The sequence below is a fragment of the Salmo salar genome, chromosome ssa05, assembly GCF_905237065.1.
Source record: "Salmo salar chromosome ssa05, Ssal_v3.1, whole genome shotgun sequence".
NCBI classification, from domain to species: Eukaryota; Metazoa; Chordata; class Actinopteri; order Salmoniformes; family Salmonidae; genus Salmo; species Salmo salar.
The window spans coordinates 43142036-43160200 of NC_059446.1; the positions used below are offsets into that span (position 1 = coordinate 43142036).

General features: G+C 42.3%; 1 protein-coding gene across 1 annotated transcript in view; it reads right to left on the reverse strand.

Annotated features, from left to right (window-relative positions):
* The window catches only part of il1rapl2 (interleukin 1 receptor accessory protein-like 2), a 330998-nt gene that overhangs the window by 49755 nt on the left and 263078 nt on the right, over nt 1-18165 (reverse strand). The window contains exon 6 of the mRNA XM_014200126.2: nt 15663-15737. Coding sequence (XP_014055601.1) covers nt 15663-15737 — 75 coding nt within the window. The remainder of the gene's footprint in view (nt 1-15662; nt 15738-18165) is intronic.

The window sequence follows — 18165 nt, forward strand, 5'->3', positions numbered from 1 at the left end:
GCGATAGATACCAACAATGAGTGGACAAGTGACAGTGACAGCATGGAATTCAAATGAGGAGATGGACAGGTGAAAGAGGGAGAAAAGAGAAAATCTCCACCTAGGAGAAATGAGTAGCCCTGTGCCACCACTGCGACGACCAGTATATATCTTGATACAGCGTGAGTCACTACTGGGGTGTCACTGTAGTATCATAATTACGAGATAGAGTGAGTAAGGAAACTAGGGCATAAACTTAGAATAGCTATAGGACTGCAACAGATGGAGGGCAAAGGGATTTTATTGGGTAACAGTGGTTGATTGACAGCTCTCATCAGGTCTGACCACTGCAGGATAATAGAAGCTTCTGTCCTCCATTATTGTCTGGTATATCCAGTTTATGAATGCATGGTAAAAGTGGTGCAAGAAACAAGATAAAACATGCCACTTTACAAATCTCTAATCAGAGGGGATTTGCCCTAAAGATGTACAGTATGGAATGGTCAGACTGCACTTATGGGACCCAACAGTAAGTACTGAGAAACTCCTTGACCTCAGGTTGACTCCAGAGAGACTTACTTCATAGAAATGTACGTCAGAAGTACAGGTCTGACTGGAAGTGAGAGAGAGAGTGAACAGAGCAATGCAGATCTGTATGAATTAACCTTCTAACTATCCTGACTGAAAAGAGGGGCGGATTTAGGTAAAACTTACATGTGGCAATCTAGAATTAAAACTATTCTGTGGCTGTCTGAAGTTCAGAGGTGACATTCTGAACACATTGGGTCAAGACTAATCTTCATATTCACAATCACATCATGAGCCTTCTAGGGGTCTGCCAGGGATTTCATTTTAATACAAATCTAATTTCACTCAATTTCCATATGGTCCCTGCCATGTGCTGAAAAAGGACAGTGCACTGCATGTGAGCTATTAATTCAAAATTAATGTTGCATAAGCAATTGTGAGGTTATACTATGGTGTCTTCATACCACTATATTACTGATTCAAACATAATCCATCATCTCTGTTGGGAATAGATAAACACACAAACCCCTCAACAACAAATATGAATATCTCAAATACACTCACACTAGAGTACCTTTACAGGTCAGAGATGTGAAAGGTGACATGCACCTTTCATTAGGAATGGTTTATGCCACAAAGTATTCGTTGTTTATGTCAGACATGATCTATGGAAAGAACATTTGTGGTTACCGCACATTACATAAAACTGCCCCATCGAGGTCATATCTGTCGAAACAGAACACACCTGACCTTTTCTTCTAAACATTCACTCCTGAACTAGTGCTATGTAGTTCTGGAACGACTCATTCTTTTTGAATGATTCTTTTTACTGACTTGAGAGCCATGATTCTTTTTACTGACTTGAGAGCCATGATTATTTTTACTGACTTGAGAGCCATGATTCTTTTTCTGAGTGACTTGTTCATTTTAGTTGTTCGTTTGACCTGCTGGCCGCAATGAATTCTACAGCAGGATTAATACGCGCTCCTCCGTTGACTCAGGAGAAGTGCTCCGACCAACAACTGTCTGTCATATTTGCAAAATAGATCATGCTGCAGTTAGCATAGAGAAGAAAAGTATAATTCAGAACTGATAATTGATCGCATGGTGCAAGAATGAATGCAATTAATTGATTATTGAATGTTATGATGGACACAGCATTGTAAAACCAAAACATACAGTTTATCCTCAACAAACTCGAACTTCGGAACGAATCGTTTGGGGGCGCTGCAGTTTTCAAATTATATTGTGCTGATCACCATCACGGCAGTCAAGCAATGCATTCCGCCAAGAGTCATTCACAATCTAGTCCGTTTGCGGCCACAACTAGATCTCATTTCAAATGTACACTCTTAGAGAAAAGGGTTCCAAAAGGGATCTTCGGCTGTCCACATAGAACCTTTTTTTCCGTTCCAGGTAGAACCATTTTTGGTTCCAGGTGGAACCCTTTTTGGTTCCAGGTGGAACCCTTTTTGGTTCCATGTAGAACGCTGGGTTCTACATGGAACCCAAAAGGGTTCTACCTGCAAACAAAACGGGTTTTTCAAAAGGGTTTTCCTTTGGGGACAGCTAAAGAACCCTTTAAGGTTCTAGATAGCACCTTTTTTTCTAAGAGTGTACCAAGAAATGCTCTTATTTGTATGCTTAGCTATTGACAAATGTACATTGTATTGAATGTTATGATGGACACAGCTTTGTAGAACCAAAACATACACACTTTCACAAGTCTCACTCACAAATGACAGACCAAATAAGCCCCTTTATGGTGAACGACATGTGAACGAGAGGCTTGTAGAATGATGACTATTTCGAGTTTTCAGTTCATCGTTAGCCGGTAGGGGTGTCACAGTCTTGGAAATGAGCGGACCAAGGCGCTGCGTGAGTATAGTTCCACATATTTATTTAAGGGAAACTAACAAAATAACAAAACTTACAAAGACCGTGAGGACGTAGTGCCCAAACACACTAACAATCAATATCCCACAAAACACAGGTGGGGAAATAGCTACCTAAATATGGTTCCCAATCAGAGGCAACGATAAACAGCTGCCTCTAATTGGGAACCACATTAGCACCAACGTAGAAATAGATATACTAGATCACCCCCTAGTCACGCCCTGACCTACTACAGCCCTTGGTTCTCTATGGTCAAGGCGTGACAAGGAGGTCCTGCGTGCTCTGGGCATTACTGACTCAAATGAACAAAATTAGTCGAAAGATTTGTTCTTTTGACTGAACGAGTCAAAAAGATCTGAGTCAGTAAAAGGAGCTGAACTTTCCATCGCTATCCTGAGTGCCACAACTCTTAAAGCGTAAAAACAACCAAACCACACACTGACACCACTGGAGGTCATACATGAAGTTAGCTGTACAGTATATAACTGATTAGTTGGTGACTTGGCATAGTCTTGGTGAGATATAAAAATACAGTCAAAGTTTCAATGTATAAAAAAATCACAAAATGCAACTGACGGATACTGATTAATTCAAACCTTTAGGAAAAATATGGGTTTGTTACTACAGTACAATAATTTTTTAAGCATTTTTTAAAATGTATTTATTTATTTCACCTTTATTTAACCAGGTAGGCAAGTTGAGAACAAGTTCTCATTTACAATTGCGACCTGGCCAAGATAAAGCAAAGCAGTTCGACACGTACAACACAGAGGTACACATGGACTAAAACAAACATACAGTCAATAATACAGTAGAAAAATAAGTCTATATACAATGTGAGCAAATGAGGTGAGATAAGGGAGGTAAAGGCAAAAAGGCCATGGTGGCAAAGTAAGTACAATATAGCAAGTAAAACACTGGAATGGTAGATTTGTAGTGGAAGAAAGTGCAAAGTAGAAATAGAAATAATGGGGTGCAAAGGAGCAAAATAAATAAATAAATACAGTAGGGGAAGCGGTAGTTGTTTGGGCTAAATTATAGATGGGCTATGTACAGGTGCAGTGATCTGTGAGCTGCTCTGACAGCTGGTGCTTAAAGCTAGTGAGGGAGATAAGTGTTTCGAGTTTCAGAGATTCAGAGAGAGACGGCCAAAGGAGGAATTGGCTTTGGGGGTGACCAGAGAGCTATACCTGCTGGAGCGCGTGCTACAGGTGGGTGCTGCTATGGTGACCAGTGAGCTGAGATAAGGGGGGACTTTACCTAGCAGGGTCTTGTAGATGACCTGGAGCCAGTGGGTTTGGCGACGAGTATGAAGCGAGGGCCAGCCAACGAGAGCATACAGGTCGCAGTGGTGGGTAGTATATGGGGCTTTGGTGACAAAATGGATGGCACTGTGATAGACTGCATCCAGTTTATTGAGTAGGGTATTGGAGGCTATTTTGTAAATGACATCGCCGAAGTCGAGGATCGGTAGGATGGTCAGTTTTACGAGGGTATGTTTGGCAGCATGAGTGAAGGATGCTTTGTTGGGAAATAGGAAGCCAATTCTAGATTTAACTTTGGATTGGAGATGTTTGATGTGAGTCTGGAAGGAGAGCTTACAGTCTAACCAGACACCTAGGTATTTGTAGTTGTCCACATATTCTAAGTCAGAACCGTCCAGAGTAGTGATGCTGGATGGGCGGGCAGGTGCGGGCAGCGATCGGTTGAAGAGCATGCATTTAGTTTTACTTGTATTTAGGAGCAGTTGGAGGCCACGGAAGGAGAGTTGTATTGCATTGAAGCTCGTCTGGAGGGTTGTTAACACAGTGTCCAAAGAAGGGCCAGAAGTATACAGAATGGTGTCGTCTGCGTAGAGGTGGATCAGAGACTCACCAGCAGCAAGAGCGACATCATTGATGTATACAGAGAAAAGAGTTGGCCCAAGAATTGAACCCTGTGGCACCCCCATAGAGACTACCAGAGGCCCGGACAACAGGCCCTCCGATTTGACATGTTGAACTCTATCAGAGAAGTAGTTGGTGAACCAGGCGAGGCAATCATTTGAGAAACCAAGGCTATTGAGTCTGCTGATGAGGATGTGGTGATTGACAGAGTCGAACGCCTTGGCCAGGTCAATGAATACAGCAGCACAGTATTGTTTCTTATCGATGGCGGTTACGATATCGTTTTGGACCTTGAGCTCTGAAACCAGATTGCATAGCGGAGAAGGTGCGGTGGGATTCGAAATGGTCGGTAATCTGTTTGTTGACTTGGCTTTCGAAGACCTTAGAAAGGCAGGGTAGGATAGATATAGGTCTGTAGCAGTTTGGGTCAAGAGTGTCCCCTCCTTTGAAGAGGGTGATGACAGCAGCTGCTTTCCAATCTTTTGGAATCTCAGACGACACGAAAGAGAGGTTGAACAGGCTAGTAATAGGGTTTGCAACAATTTCGGCAGATCATTTTAGAAAGAAAGGGTCCAGATTGTCTAGCCCGGCTAATTTGTAGGGGTCCAGATTTTGCAGCTCTTTCAGAACATCAGCTGACTGTATTTGGGAGAAGGAGAAATGGGGAAGGCTTAGGCGAGTAGCTGTGGGGGGTGCAGTGCTGTTGACCGCGGTAGGGGTAGCCAGGTGGAAAGCATGGCCAGCCGTAGAAAAATGCTTATTGAAATTCTCAATTATAGTGGATATATCGGATGTGACAGAGTTTCCTATCCTCAGTGCAGTGGGCAGCTGGGAGGAGGTGTTCTTATTCTCCATGGACTCTACAGTGTCCCAGAACTTTTTTGAGTTTGTGTTGCAGGAAGCAAATTTCTGCTTGAAAAAGCTAGCCTTGGCTTTTCTAACTGCCTGTGTATATTGGTTTCTAACTTCCCTGAAAAGTTGCATATCACGGGGGCTGTTCGATGCTAATGCATAATGCCACAGGATGTTTTTGTGTTGGTTAAGGGCAGTCAGGTCTGGAGAGAAGCAAGGGCTATATCTGTTCCTGGTTCTAAATTTCTTGAATGGGGCATGCTTATTTAAGATGGTGAGGAAGGCATTTAAAAAAATAACCAGGCATCCTCTACTGACGGGATGAGGTCAATATCCTTTCAGGATACCCGGGCCAGGTCGATTAGAAAGGCTTGCTCGCTGAAATGTTTCAGGGAGTGTTTGACAGTGATGAGTGGAGGTCGTTTGACCGCTGACCCATTATGGATGCAGGCAATGAGGCAGTGATCGCTGAGATCTTGGTTGAAAACAGCAGAGGTGTATTTAGAGGGCAAGTTGGTTAGGATGATATCTATGAGGATGCCCGTGTTTACGGCTTTGGGGTGGTACCTGGTAGGTTCATTGATCATTTGTGTGAGATTGAGGGCATCAAGCTTAGATTGTAGGATGGCTGGGGTGTTAAGCATGTCCCAGTTTAGGTCACCTAGCAGCACGAGCTCTGAAGATAAATGGGGGGCAATCAGTTCACATATGGTGTCCAGAGCACAGCTGGGGGCAGAGGGTGGTCTATAGTAGGCGGCAACGGTGAGAGACTTGTTTTTAGAGAGATGGATTTTTAAAAGTAGAAGTTCAAATTGTTTGGGTACTGACCTGGATTGCAGGACAGAACTCTGCAGGCTATCTCTGCAGTAGATTGCAACACCGCCCCCTTTGGACGTTCTATCTTGTCTGAAAATGTTGTAGTTAGGGATGAAGATTTCAGAGTTTTTGGTAGACTTCCTAAGCCAGGATTCAGACATGGCTAGGACATCCGGGTTGGCAGAGTGTGCTAAAGCAGTGAATAAAACAAACTTAGGGAGAAGGCTTCTAATGTTAACATGCATGAAACCAAGGCTATTACGGTCACAGAAGTCATCAAAAGAGAGTGCCTGGGGAATAGGAGTGGAGCTAGGCACTGCAGGGCCTGGATTCACCTCTACATCACCAGAAGAACAGAGGAGGAGTAGGATAAGGGTACGGCTAAAAGCTATGAGAATTGGTCATCTATGACGTCCAGAATAGAGAGTAAAAGGAGCAGGTTTCTGGGGGCGATAAAATAGCTTCAAGGTATAATGTACAGACAAAGGTATGGTAGGATGTGAATAAAGTGGAGGTAAACCTAGGCATTTAGTGATAATGAGAGAGATATTGTCTCTAGAAACATCATTGAAACCAGAAGATGTCATAGCATGTGTGGGTGGTGGAACTGAAAGGTTGGATAAGGTATAATGAGCAGGGTTCTACAGTGAAATAAGCCAATAAACACTAACCAGAACAGCAATGGACAAGGCATATTGAGATTAAGGAGAGGCATGTTTAGCTGAGTGATCATAAGGGTCCCGTGAGATTCAGACAGCTAGCTGGCGGAAGATGGAGGGAGGTCTGTTTTTAGCCACCTCGTGCATTTCCGTTGGTAGATTAGTGGGGTTCCGTGTGGTAGGGGGGACCAGTCCAATTGCCAAAATAGTTATAGTGAAGGCCCGATGGGGCTCCGCATCGGCAGTAAAACGGGTCCGGATAGGTGACTGTAGCCCAGGAGTGGCTGATGGAACTCTTCAGCTGGCTAGCTCCGGAATAATTGATGTTAGCTCCGGGACTGACGTTAGCCAATAGTCACTCGGGTAGCAGCTAGCTAGCTGCAAGATCCAGGTGTAAATGTCCAGAGCCTGCGGTAGAAATCCGGGGATATGGAGAGAAAATAGGTCCGGTATGCTCTGGTCTGAGTCGCGCTGTACAAAACTGCCGATAGCTTTTTGAGCTAAGGGATAGCTGATGACTGCCAACCATGGCTAGCTGAACTCCAACGTTAGCCAGTGAACTGGCTAACCTCTGGCTAACCGCTGGCTAGCTTCTGTTGTGGATTTCAGATTTGAGGTAAATAATACTTTTTTTTTTTATTGGTGAGGCGGGTTGCAGGAGAGTGTTTTGAGGTTGAGTTTTTAGAAGAAAAAAAAGATAAAAAGATATGCGAAGAAAATATATAAATATATATATATACATGTGACATGACAAGACGAAAGGACAAAGACGTCTGACTGCTACGCCATCTTGGAAAGGGTTACCACACATTTTTACCACACATTCTGTAAAGTTCTGTATGATTTTTTATCTTTTGTAACGTTGCCTGTGGATACTGTAGCTACGTGTCATGCTGTACTCTAAATCTGTCACCGCAGAGCTCACAGAAAGGTCATTAACATTAGGCCTGAAAAGGGCACACAAGCTCCTCATTTACAGCAGTATGTTGAATCTGACTTCACACACACTGATAACTGGATAAGCCTGCCAGACCTGCAGTCCATAATAACAACTATATTTGGTCCTGCCCAATACATACACATATCTAATTTCACCCTATCATCAGAGACCACCAAATGAGTCTGGATGAACGCTAAAAGGGTTTTTTTGAGCGTTCATCTAGTGCTGTATCCTTGTAAAGACTTCCTAGTACTACAGATTCAAGGCAAAAGGTATCATGCAATTTCAATAAGGGATTTATTCATGACTAGGCTAGGCACAAAGAGCCTTTTCTGCAGCTTTCAACGTAAAAAAAACGGTCAGCATTTGCATTTTAAAAGAACACCTGTGATAGGCATAAATGTGTTGTGAAACAAACCGTGCAAATGGCTTGACATTTTCATTTCACTTGTCGTCCTTTCAAAGGGAGCTGTTGGAGCAGCACAATCAACTGCTGCAATGCACTGGCTTGTCAGGTGGATGTGTCACCTGGCCTGCGCTGTGCTGTGTAGTAACCCAGCTCCCAGCAGCCTATAGAGGGATGTGTGTGTTAATACAGAGAGGCTAGCTTCTTGTGTCTGGTACTCTGGCCATGCCACAGGGTTACCTTTGACCCCAGGACCAGCCCATGCCCAGTGCCCATTCCCTTGGCGCCAACTGTTTTATTTAATACCTACTCACTCTCTGGAACAGTGACCAAAAAGTTGATTCCTTTCCCACAGGGTGACAGAGAGAGGTAATTCCATTCCATTATCTCGGTTCTTTTCAGCATAGGATAGTTAGACCGATAGGATGTTTGCCAATTTGGGACACATTTTCCTCTGTAGATAGGGGACCTGGGATGGTGAGTGACCCTGGTCATATATTTATTTTCACATAAGAACATCAACTTACAGACGCACACAAACAACAACTACATCTCATCTGCCCAGACCCACATGCTCACACTCTCATCCCTGGTGCCTGCATTATGTTTTGCTTTATAGTCAGACTGGTCTTTGAGGCCCGCTGCATCGCAAACTGAGTTATAGAGAAGTGGTGTGTGTGTTTGTGTTGGGGTGAGAGGGATAGGATGAGGTGGGACGAGGGTCTGATTTAGACACATCTGCATGTGTCAAGAGGTTAATGGCGCTAATCCCCATAAAAACATTGTTGAACTAGTTAAACTGGAAGACAAATTAATACTAAACATATTCATAGACAACATGGTACATAATGAATATGATATCTGGTCTCAAGACAGTACTTTGTACGCTGTATCAAACCGATAAAAGACAGGAGGGAATTTCAAAATATCTCTCCACAGAGGTGATTTTCACGAGTTCATTTACCCCATGTCAATGACTGTGATAGCTAGCTATCTCCCATCCATACACAACACACACTACCGCCTCCCCACTCTAGATGTGCGGCTGTATACTTAGCAGGCAGCACACGCAACATGAAAGGACTTGGAAGGTTGGACTTCTATACACATCCCTAATAGAGCTCTCATGGCTGCTCTCTGTGCTGCAGAGGAGAGGAGAGAAGCTCCTGTCAAGGACAAGTCATTATACCACTAATTAGCTGCCTTTATTATTATTTTACTACTGATGATCTGACTTGTGCATCTGCATGCTAACAACAGACACAGAGAGAGCCAAGCCTAGCCTGGCGATGTGGTTTAGAAACCAGGAGAAAAACATTTACATAGGATACCAAATAATTACGTTTTTCTGATGTTAACAGGGTAATTACTGTCTTTATCAAGGCTTTGAAGACAGTGGCTTAATTACGGACGAAAGGGAAGTTAATTCCGACTGAAACGAGGTTTGAGGTTAATTTGCTAGTTTGAGGTTCACACTCTTTTGACGACGAGAGAGATATCACTCTTTATTTAATTGCTGAAAACCATTATGGACTATGATCATGGCCAGTAGGCTATGTGCTCTATATTTTGAGGACTATCATATTTCATTTGATCAATGTTAGCAAACTGCCATGTCAAGTTAATCTTTGACTGACTAGTAACGAGTCATGAGGAATGGGACCTCCTTGGGCTTTCGTACACCAGATTGGCAATCTTTAATTATAAAAAGATCAAGAAATATTCCCCCTGCAATTAGAATGACACTGTGATATCCAGTTGGTCATTCCCCCTGCCGTCCTCCCTTGTTATTGGAAACAAAAAATCTGCACACCTTTCTGAAACAATCACAAGTGACAGTTTTATTGGCAAGTATATTTTGGGAAACAGAATGACATGAAAATTGAGAACAAAACAGAACAAAAGGATCAGCGAAATGGCAGAACGGAAATTGCAGATGTGGATTTTGGAATGAAACGTGCATGATGATCACTGTCTTTGTTCTTTCTTGGCTTGGTAAAATGTTTTACACTCATACATATTTGATATACAGTACCAGTCAAAAGTTTGGACACACCAACACATTCAAGGGTTTTTCTTTATTTTTACTATTTTCTACATTGCAGAATAATAGTGAAGACATCAAAATGATGAAATAACACATATGGAATCATGTAGTAACCAAAAAAGTGTTAAAGAAATAAAAATATGTTATATTTGAGATTCTTCAAAGAAGCCACCCTTTGCCTTGATGACAGCTTTGGAATGCATTTCAATTAACAGGTGGGCCTTGTTAAAAGTTAATTTGTGCCATTTCTTTCCTTCTTAATGCGTTTGAGCCAACCAGTTATGTTGTGACAAGGTAGGGTTGGTATACAGAAGATAGCCCTATTTGGTAAAAGACCAAGTCCATATCATGGCAAGAACAGCTCAAATAAGCAAAGAGAAACGACAGTCCATCATTACTTTAAGAAGTGAAGGTCAGTCAATCCAGAAAATTCTACGTTTCTTCAAGTGCAGTCGCAAAAACCATCAAGCACTCTGATGAAACTAGCTCTCATGAGGACCGCCACAGGAAAGGAAGACCCAGAGTTACCTCTACTGCAGAGGATAAGTTTATTAGAGGTACCAGCCTCAGAAATTGCAGCCCAAATAAATGCTTCACAGAGTTCAAGTAGCAGACACATCTCAACATCAACTGTTCAGAGGCGACTGTGTGAATCAGGCCTTCGTGGTTGGATTGCTGCAAAGAAACCACTACTAAAGGACACCAATAAGAAGAAGAGACTTGCTTGGACCAAGAAACACGAGCAATGGACATTAAATCGGTGAAAATCTGTCCTTGGGTCTGATGAGTCCTAATTTGAGATTTTTGGTTCCAACCGGCATGTCTTTGTGAGACGCAGAGTAGGTGGACTTATGAGGAGGTGTGGGGGTGCTATGCTGGTGACACTGTCAATAGTTTATTTAGAATTCAAGGAGTGATGGAGTGCTACATCAGATGACCTGGCCTCCACAATCACCCGACCTCAACCCAATTGAGATGGTTTGGGATTAGTTGGACCACAGAGTGAAGGAAAAGCAGCCAACAAGTGCTCAGCATAAGTGGGAACTCCTTCAAGACTTTTGGAAAAGCATTCCAGGTGAAGCTGTTTGACAGAATGCCAAGAGTGTGCAAAGCTGTCATCAAGGCAAAGGGTGGCTACTTTGAAGAATCTAAAATCCAAAATATATTTGGATTTGTTTAAAACTTTTTTGGTTACTACATGATTCCATATGTGTTATTTCATAGTTTTGATGTATTCACTATTATTCTACAATGTAGAAAATAGTAAAAATAAAGAAAAACCCTTGAATGAGTAGGTGTGTCCAAACTTTTGATTGGTACTGTAAATCATATACTACTGTGTACTATACACATTGTTTGAAACAAATGAAAGTAAATATGCCATATATAGCAACTTCAAAGGTAAACTGGCATTAAAAGTACATCATTGCTCTAACAAACCAGTACTAATTAGCTTGCTTTTTATTGTGAGAGTTGTGTCAAAGGAATTAATGTTTCTTAATATTAGGCTCTGTTAATGTACTTCAGCTCCAAGAAGAGGTAGAATGACCTACTGCCAGAAGCTAAGACCTTTATAAATGTGTACTACATACTGTATGGGGCATACAGTGTAAGCATAGTTATAAACACACAGCAAACACATCATAAAACAATAAGCTGAAGGCAAAGCTATTCCTACTGCCATAATACCCTGCGGTTGATCAATGTTAAGTATTACAACTTGATTCTGTAGTTCACAGATACACACAACACACAGCGGGATTCTGTACCCCACCCCACTGACTCCTCTCCTCCTCTTACTCTCCCCCTCACTCAAGGTTGCAAACACAGCTAATTAACATATTTATGAGTCTTGCAACCAACTCTGATGACAAATTATAGTGAGAGAGATATGTTCCTACACAGAGCGCAATCGCTCTGCTGTTACTCTATCATTCTGACACCCAGCTCTCTCTGCGCTCAACGGGATGGGCCTCCAACTCTGTTTCCTGTCACTCTCTGGATATTTATATCAAGCATAAATACCCAGACACTGATGGAGTGCCAATCCACCCCTCCGCATTACAGAGACATATTTGTCTTCCTATGTGTCACAAATTCCAAGAAACTGAAGAGCCAAGCAGAAGCAGGAGATGCTGGAGCCATGCTTGGTGCACTGTGGGGGAACTGAATGCATTCACATAATTGGATTGGCTGCGTGAGGATGACACTGCCCGTTTGTCACCGACCCTGTGATTAGATCAAGGTGAATATGTGGGAATGTGGCGTTCATTCAACAGTGGTATTTATGGTCTGCCATTTTGGGTTATTGCACACCTGAGGTCAAGACAAACTACAGATGTAGGATCTTAATTTGACCATCCTGTTGTTGCAGGAAATGCAAACTTGTAATGTATTCTACGTTTAAAAATGCTTCTAAAGTTTGTAATTTGCACTTTTATTTTATTTGACTTGATTTGCTCTAGTTAAAAATGTATCAGCCCCTACAAAAATGTCAATTCATTTTAATCCACACAATAATTCACATTTCCTGTTGCTGCAGCGTAAATATTTTTTCCTGCTCCGAGAAACTGGTCAAATTAAGATCCTACATCTATATACAGTATGAGGATTTTCCTCATGACATGACATTAATGCACAGAAAATAGGCCCTTTTTGAGATGAATAATGTGCTTTCCTGGAACATCGTGCTAACAATACCCCCCCCACTCTCCTCCTGCAGTGTATCCATCTAGCCAGGAGCCTCAGTGTAATCTCAGGCGTTCTGTCTTAATATGGCCTCTCCTCTCCTCCTCCTCTGCTGGAAGGGCCCTCATGGCGTGGGGCTGTCCATGAAGAGTAGGCAGAACCACAGACAGAGCAGAGACGCAGCGGCGCAACGCTCTCCTCTCCTTGGTCCTCTCCTTTATCGTGTCACTCCTCTCAGATGCTCCGGCGGCTAATCAGGCGCCCTGTGGCTAATAATAGGCCCTTCTCGTGTAAAGGGTACGGGGGAGCTGATTTCCATGGAGCTATTAAATCTTCTCTGCACTTAGCGTCTCCTCAGCTAATAAACACTGACAGCTGTGGCCTAATGGTCCAGCCGCCAGAACTCACCACAGTGCCTGCCGCACAACAATTAATTACCAATTTTGTGGGGCTACAGGTTCTTGTCAAGGAGCCCTTTCCTTTTTCAGGGGACGCTGCTGTTTTGCCCATTCGAGGAGGAGCAGTTAACAGCTCACATTTAATTTGATGAGATGCGGATTGGATATCATATAGAAGGACTTAATTCAATCTGTTAGGTCTCTTGAGCCATAAGCATATTCACATTCACGTCATAAATGTTTTATATGGATTACAAGGAGTAATGGTAAGGGACAGGTTGATCAAATCTACATCCATATTTATTCCAGCCTCAATATTTGTTAGTCTATGAGTATAACAAAACTGTGTGTCAGTTAGAGACAGTGTCACTCTTCCTACTTTTTTGTTGTTGCAGATAAAGCAACAATGACAACAAGACTGGGTATAGTCATGGCTCACAAAGCTGTAAATATCTTTTTGTTATTAGGGTGCCTATTTCAGTACAAATGACCAGTTCCTTCGCCTCAGAGGGAGAATGGATCCTTGAGAAAGCCATTACTTTAGCAACACCCAAGGTTTATACTTTCTCTCCTTCAAGCAGCCCAGACCATTCCCTGTTCCCTATCTATTCATCATTGAAACAAATAACTTAACATAAAAAAGCATTTTTTCATATCAAATACATAAAATCGATACAAAATCATTGTACCCATTGCTGAGATGAAAAAATAACAACAACATAAGAGAAATTGACAATATTGTACGAGGAAGTCGTGTTTACACTTTACGAACAATTATTAATATACATTGCGTTCACTCAATACGGCAATACCTTTGGAACAAACACCCACCACACCCACCCTGCCAGAGATATTTTTTTCCTGTATCAGGCGTAGTTAAGGGGCTCTTTCTCCAGACGCCAAGGCACTCGATAAATCCTGATGCGCATGGATGGAATGCCTGTGACAGAAGGTGTGAAATCCATTGTAGGGCGCAGGGGGCTTGCTGGATGAGAGAGATTTATGCTGTGTTATACAGACTGCTCACTCTATTAAGTTTAATTGGGTTGGGGCTACCCGACTCTTCATCTTATCAGAAATATAATAACCACGCAGAGAAAGGTAACGATTGAGAATGGTAAAGCAGTAAATATATTTATTCCATAGGAAGAACTGCAATAAATGTCCTGGGGTTGTAAAGCAAGGCATATAAGGTCCAGTTTGTGTATTATCCAGAAAGCTATTATGCACTGATTGGGTAACAGGGTTGTTCTTAAACTGGGGGAAAAATACACATTTGTAAAACAGCTTGGATTCAGCCTGGTTTCTTCTAGCAAGACTACTGAACACTGAGGGTAATTGGTGTACCAAGTGCCAATCACCCACAGAACACCTTGGCCTAGAGCAGAGTATACAATTACTGTATCTGTAAAGCAAGGCTAACAAAAGCCCAAATGAAGTAACTTCCAATTGAAACCGTAAAGTTACGTGCAACAATGTAGTTGAACTGAATAGTGTTCACAATATGGCAGAACTGAATGTGAACACTGCACAAGGTAGTAGCGTGCTAAGCCAACCCGTCATATCGGAGCCAGTTGTTAGGTGAAGTGTATTATTTAAATACCGAACAGTGAAGAAGAGGAAGGAGGAGGAGAAGAAGAAGACGACGACGACATCTCCTTGGCTCTGCAGGAGCTCGGAAACTCCATCTCTTCAGCTGTCTCCTCCCAGTCTCTGTGTTGATGCATGTGGAATAATGGCCTATAATTTACCCCAACTTGACAGCTTAAATATGCCTTCCTCGCACTTGTTTTGTTATTGTCAACTGGTCCTGAGCTCCAGAATAAGATTTGAAGAGTGTTTGTATATCTCGCAGGCAGGGCTTTTTGCATGGTAAGTGCCGAAAGCACATTGTAGTATGAATATGTGGTTGTAACGTTCCGGTAAAATGTTTTAAATTAAGTGTAATTTTGACACAATCATTGTATGGACACAGATTTGAAAGAATTGTGTTGTTTCATGCTGATAACTGGCCCTTTTATTAAAATGTTCTAGCCTACATTGTACAAGGTGCAGGAGAATGAGCTGAGAGGTTACGGCCGGGCACCTCCCCCAGGTTAGAACAAGCTCATAATTAAATATGGAAACAAGGGTCAGGGGAATCCTGCATGCCAGTGGTGATGCTGTGTTCTGTTTTGATCTCTCTGAGCATTTGCCTGCCTTGTGTGTTATACTTTCTATTAGCCCCCAGATGTATGTATTGCAAATGCCCCCTCAGGCATATTTGGCTGATTGCAGCAACACTTTTTAATGGGGTTGACTCAGGCATTAGAATGCAGTGTTGGTGATCACTCTGCTGCTTTACAGTAGAGGACATTCCAACAAACAGAGCTCCAAAACTATATTGACACAGCAATGGCAATGGATCCCCATCCAAAAGGCACTGCAGTAAAATGTATTTTGAAGAACAGGCCAGCCCGGTTGGAGAGAAAGCAGCAAGGAGCCCCTGACTATTGCAGTCTATAATTACACTTGTCTGCTCTATGGAGAGGAGAGCGTTAGCACTGGCTCCCATGGGGAAGACTTACCCGGTTGGACATCTATAACACTGGCCTGTCTCTCAGTGGGGAACAGGACCTTCGGGGGTCTGGTTGTGAGGAGAGCTGTAAAAGAACAAGCACACATTGAGAGATAGGACAGGCAGTAGGGAGAAAATAAACATATTGTTGTGTAAGCGATTACACAGCTTCTCATACTGAGCAATGTTGAGAGGATCAGTAATCCATGCAAATAGAATGGAGCTGTTTCAGTGCCGGCAAAACTCTTCCACAAACATCATTTACAAATATCATTATATGATATACTGTAATCAGTTAGCTTGTGGGAACACCAGCAATTTGCTGAGGAGTGCTGAGTTTTATCATTCTAAAATGCAAATGCACGCACACACACACAATTTCAGTTTGAGGACACCGCTTCAGACCTCAAGAGACTTGTATCACCAGGACAGTTAGCAGAGTGTGGGATACAGAAGTGAGCTGAATAATCGTGGGCCACTTTGATAATGTAAAAACTCGGTGGATTAATTACATAAAATCATCTAGAGATATGCTCTAAAAACATGTGAGTGCACTGAAAGTATTTGATCTCCTGGAGTTTAGTTAAGAGTGGTGAAATGGTTTCTGTGCTTTAGAATATCCCGACAAAGGTAAATGAAAGCAGATACAGTATTTAAAAGCTGGGTGCACACATGAGTGAGAGAACTTCGTGGTATAGGGCTAGCTAGAGTATATATATTTTAAGTGAAACATCGCAGCAGCAAGCTTTCATGTTTCCAGTTTGAGAGAGCATAACACACTCTTTATTTGTGCTAGAACCGCCTGACACACTCATTATATCTGTGAGTTTCAAAATGCACGTTTTCTTTGTATTTAGCTGCATAATCTATTTTGCTAGAGCATTAAAGCCAACATAAAGAAACCAACTTGTTAAAAATAATCATTTTGAACTTTTCAAGCCATTTCTAGCTGTCAGAATGTTAGCTACTAATGTAATCCTTGTACAATACAAGACAAACTTGCTGCATGAAAAGTTCAAATTGCAGTTGCCCTGTATATAAAAAATGGTCATAATGAATATAATGTGCAGAGTCAGCGAAAATATTGACACTGCATTCACTGTATACACAAACACTAATGATATAAACAGCAATGAGGTTAGTTTGTTCTGCATATCTGGCAGTGCACAGTTTACTCTGCCCATTCACCGGGAGAAAAGGGGCCAAAACCCTCAGAGCAACCTTCAATTCAAGGAGAGAGAAGAAAATTGTATGTTATGAACATTTTTATCTTTTTGGCCCCCACTTAATTTTCTCTCCATTGTATGAGGAGCGGCAGTAGCGGGAGTGAGGGATGAAGCTGGGACCCCTCATCCATCTTGGGGGGACAGCTGGAGCTTTAGCATGCAAATGAAAGCTATCATTCTTGTCAAGCAAGGAGCCAGAGAGAGCCCACACGCCTGCAGACCCACTTAATATTCTCCACCTGGCAGGACCACCCTCGCTGGGTGCCGGCCCTTCCCGGCCCCTTTGCAGCCCCTGTAGGTCACCTGCGGCCGGACCCCTATCTGCAGCACCACCTTGCTCCTGAGAGAGCAGCCACCTCAGCTCAGGGGCCCTCTCTCCACAGAGAGAGAGATAACACTCACTTGGACACACAAATTAAGTATTAACATTTTGTATGTTGCCATGCTTAGGCCTTATTGATAATACTCTTCAAAGGGAACACATCAAACACAGTGTGGCTATGGTATGGGAATGTTCTGTTCATATCAACACAGTGAACTCTTTATTTACCACTGCAGTTTGAAACTTCACATCTGCATATTCCTGAGCAGAATTCTGCTCTGGAACTTGAAAGTAAGCAACCCTGAGATGATCATTCCTCTCCCTATCAAGTACTTAGCCTGGTTTGCTTTTAAATGTGGGGTAAAATTCTCAAATATTACGGTAATCTTAAAGATCTTAAAAATAATTTTCCGCACAGCTGCACCATTTTACACTCTGTCCGTTTCCCCTCATGAATTTTCAGAGCTCCTGTTGCAATATTCAGTATACTTGACTTGTGTGTGTTTGTATCCACTTTGCTAATGCACTACAGAGGGAAATGCTGAGCTTTCATGTAGTTTAAATGGATTCAGAGTAAAATTTGCATTGGAAATAACACTACTGGAGCAGGGTGTGAAATGTTCCTTCAGAGTAGTAACATGTGTGATGTTTTCGATTGGTCTTCTGAAAACATGACAAAACATGGCAGTAAGTCTGTTGTCACAGATGCTTATTACGTAAGTGAAGTGGTCAAACAATATAGGATATCTCAAAGGACACCTCTAGCCGTTCAAAGGCAGCTATATGCGTACAGCTGGAAAAGCATAGATTTTTTTGCCCTGCCATACAACTCAAGGCATTGACTGATCTCACTGTGAGAAAAAAGTCAAGCAATTAAAATTATTTCAATGGGCTATTAACAAGGAAGAGACTGATTTGGCCTTGTTTTGAAGATTGCTCAATAAGAAATGCTAGCGTCATGACAG